General features: G+C 41.3%; 2 protein-coding genes across 2 annotated transcripts; both read left to right on the top strand.

Moving 5' to 3' along the window:
- The first annotated feature begins 468 nt into the window (after nt 1-468).
- LOC139889247 (uncharacterized) lies at nt 469-1,152 on the top strand. The gene is made up of 2 exons (XM_071872210.1): nt 469-639; nt 730-1,152. The coding sequence occupies exons 1-2, from the start codon at nt 469-471 to the stop codon at nt 1,150-1,152; spliced, it is 594 nt and encodes a 197-aa protein (XP_071728311.1).
- Nucleotides 1,153-1,185: 33 nt separating this feature from the next.
- LOC139889246 (uncharacterized) lies at nt 1,186-2,057 on the top strand. The gene is made up of 2 exons (XM_071872209.1): nt 1,186-1,389; nt 1,557-2,057. Exons 1-2 carry the CDS (start codon nt 1,186-1,188, stop codon nt 2,055-2,057), a joined length of 705 nt encoding a protein of 234 aa, XP_071728310.1.
- The last annotated feature ends 293 nt before the right edge of the window (nt 2,058-2,350 follow it).

Below are 2,350 nucleotides of genomic sequence, written 5' to 3'. Positions count from 1 at the left end.
TGTTGACGTTTTAAGCATGTTTATTCTCAGGTGATTGTTAAGAGCTTCCGCTGTCGCATACTTAAATAAGGACAAGATTTGGAGTCCATGCTTGTATGATATTGTGTAAAAACTGCATTCAAGAAACTTATTTCGTTGTAACATATTTGTATTGTAAATCATTATGTAATAGTCGTGTGTAAACAGGATATTTTAGATTATCATTATTTGATAATATACGTAAAGCTTTTTAAACCTTTATTGATGAAATAAAGGTTATGGTTTGTTTTAAAATGAACGCAGTCTTTGAAAAACGTCTCATATAGAGGTCAAAACCTCGCAACGAAATCAATTAATATGGAACGTTTTTAATCAATAAGAACAGGACATTTCAAAGTCCTAGCAGATTATCTGGCTGAAACAGCCGGAGATATCGAAGTCTCGCATGAATCAAAAGAAATACCACCTCCGCCCGAATAGCTGTGGGAAATGCACACAGATGGGGCTTGTGGTCCAGAAGGCGCAGGGGCAGGAATAGTTCTAAAAAGTCCAGAAGGAGAAGAATATACCTTCGCGCTGCGTTTTAGCTTCCCTATAACAAACAATGAAGCTGAGTATGAAGCGTTGTCATCCGGAATGCGGGTAGCAAAATATCTGGAGGTAAAAGAGCTGTCTGTATATGTTGATTCGCAGTTAGTTGCAAATCAATTCAATGGGATATTTTAATCACATGATGAGTCTATGCAAAAGTACTTGAAAGTTGTGCTAGAGCTCACGGTGGACTTTGATTTATTTAAGATAACTCAGGTTTCAAGAACATTGAATAAAAAGGCGGATGCGCTCAGTAAGTTAGCAGCCTTAACATTCAGCCATTTTAAGAAAGAAATTTGGGTCAAGGAAATGAAAGTACAATCCATCGAGATAGACGGTGTATCTACCGCAGTTGAAGAAGAGGAGCAGAGTTGGATGACGCCGATAGTAGAATTTCTGAACAAAGGAACATTGCTGATAGATTCAATAGAAGCAAGAAAGATTAAGATGAAAGCACCAATGTATTTGTTAGACAAAGGAATTCTATACAGAAAGTCTTTTCTAGGACCCCATTTGCGGTGTCTTAATCCAACTCAAGCAGAATCGATCATAGGGGAAGTGCACGAGGGAATGTGCGCTTAGCACTCGGGACACAAAATAGTTACGTCCAAAATAATGCGGCTCGGGTACTATTGGCCATCAATGTACAGAGATACTGCAAAAGTGATACGCAAATGTCAGTCGTGTCAACTTCATGCACCGGTAAGCAAGGCTCCGCGACATCCAATGATACCGGTCGCATCTCCATGGCCATTCTACAAATGGACAATTGACATAGTGGGGCCATTCCCCGCAGGACCAGGAGGTGTAAAGTTTCTGGTAGTGGCCATTGATTATTTTACAAAGTATGTAGAAGCCAAACCGCTGAAAACAATTTCGGGCAAGAAAATCCAAAATTTTGTATGGGAAAACATCGTCTGTCGGTTTAGAATACCAAATGAAATAGTAAGTGACAATGGTACACAGTTTGAGGGTAATCCATTCAGCGATTGGTGCCAAGAGCTGAACATAAAGCAAACATTCACATCAGTCGCACACCCCAGGCGAACGGTCAGTGTGAGGTCACGAATCGGGATATCGTGTTAGGAACCGCACCCACAGTACATTCGTCAGTTCGTCTATCCAACCCCTTCGGCACAACTCCAAAAGGCGCGACCAATGAAACACCTTTCAGTTTGGTGTACGGGTCCGAGGCTGGAATAACCGCTGAAATAAATGTGCTAATTATGCGCATAGCTTCCTTCGATGAAATTAGCAATAGCGAAGAACTGCGTGAAAATCTAAACTTAGTTAAAGATCACAGGGAAATGGCGGCCATAAAAGAAGCAATCAACAAACAAAGAATTGCAAGCTACTATAATAAGCGTGTACAAAAATTATCTTTCCAATTGGATGACTTGGTGTGGCGAAAGAATGAAGCAAGCAGAGCAGAAGACACGGGTAAACTCGGACCTAAATGGGAAGGACCATACAAGGTTATTGGCTAATGATACCGCAACCCGCAGGCGCACCGCAAATGTATGCGGACAATCACTATTGTGCGTATGCGTGTTCTTGTGTGCGGTATGCGGCGTGCGAATGCCTTTGTTCCCGGTACGGCGGTTGCTTAGCTGTCAAGTAAATATCTTTTCCATAATTATATCCGTGATTCGGGGGAGGCAGTTATGGATGAGATTATCATGATCTGGGACGGTTCTAGAATTAGGGTTTGCCTATAAATACAAACCCTAATCATCATTCACCAGACACAGCACATTACGTAACCATCACATACGATACA

The sequence above is a fragment of the Rutidosis leptorrhynchoides genome, chromosome 2 (assembly GCF_046630445.1).
Source record: "Rutidosis leptorrhynchoides isolate AG116_Rl617_1_P2 chromosome 2, CSIRO_AGI_Rlap_v1, whole genome shotgun sequence".
Lineage (NCBI taxonomy): Eukaryota > Viridiplantae > Streptophyta > Magnoliopsida > Asterales > Asteraceae > Rutidosis > Rutidosis leptorrhynchoides.
The sequence above is the reverse complement of the archived record's forward strand: the minus strand, read 5'-3'. Positions and strand labels throughout refer to the sequence as shown.

What these genes read in the sequence shown, in the direction of transcription:
- LOC139889246 (XM_071872209.1), top strand. Translation starts at nt 1,186, where the DNA reads ATGCGGCTCGGGTACTATTGGCCATCAATGTACAGAGATACTGCAAAA. An exon ending in CAGGAGGTGTAAAGTTTCTG is followed by an intron (nt 1,390 to 1,556) that starts GTAGTGGCCATT and finishes TAATCCATTCAG; the next exon opens with CGATTGGTGCCAAGAGCTGA.
- LOC139889247 (XM_071872210.1), top strand. Translation starts at nt 469, where the DNA reads ATGCACACAGATGGGGCTTGTGGTCCAGAAGGCGCAGGGGCAGGAATA. An exon ending in GGGTAGCAAAATATCTGGAG is followed by an intron (nt 640 to 729) that starts GTAAAAGAGCTG and finishes TCTATGCAAAAG; the next exon opens with TACTTGAAAGTTGTGCTAGA.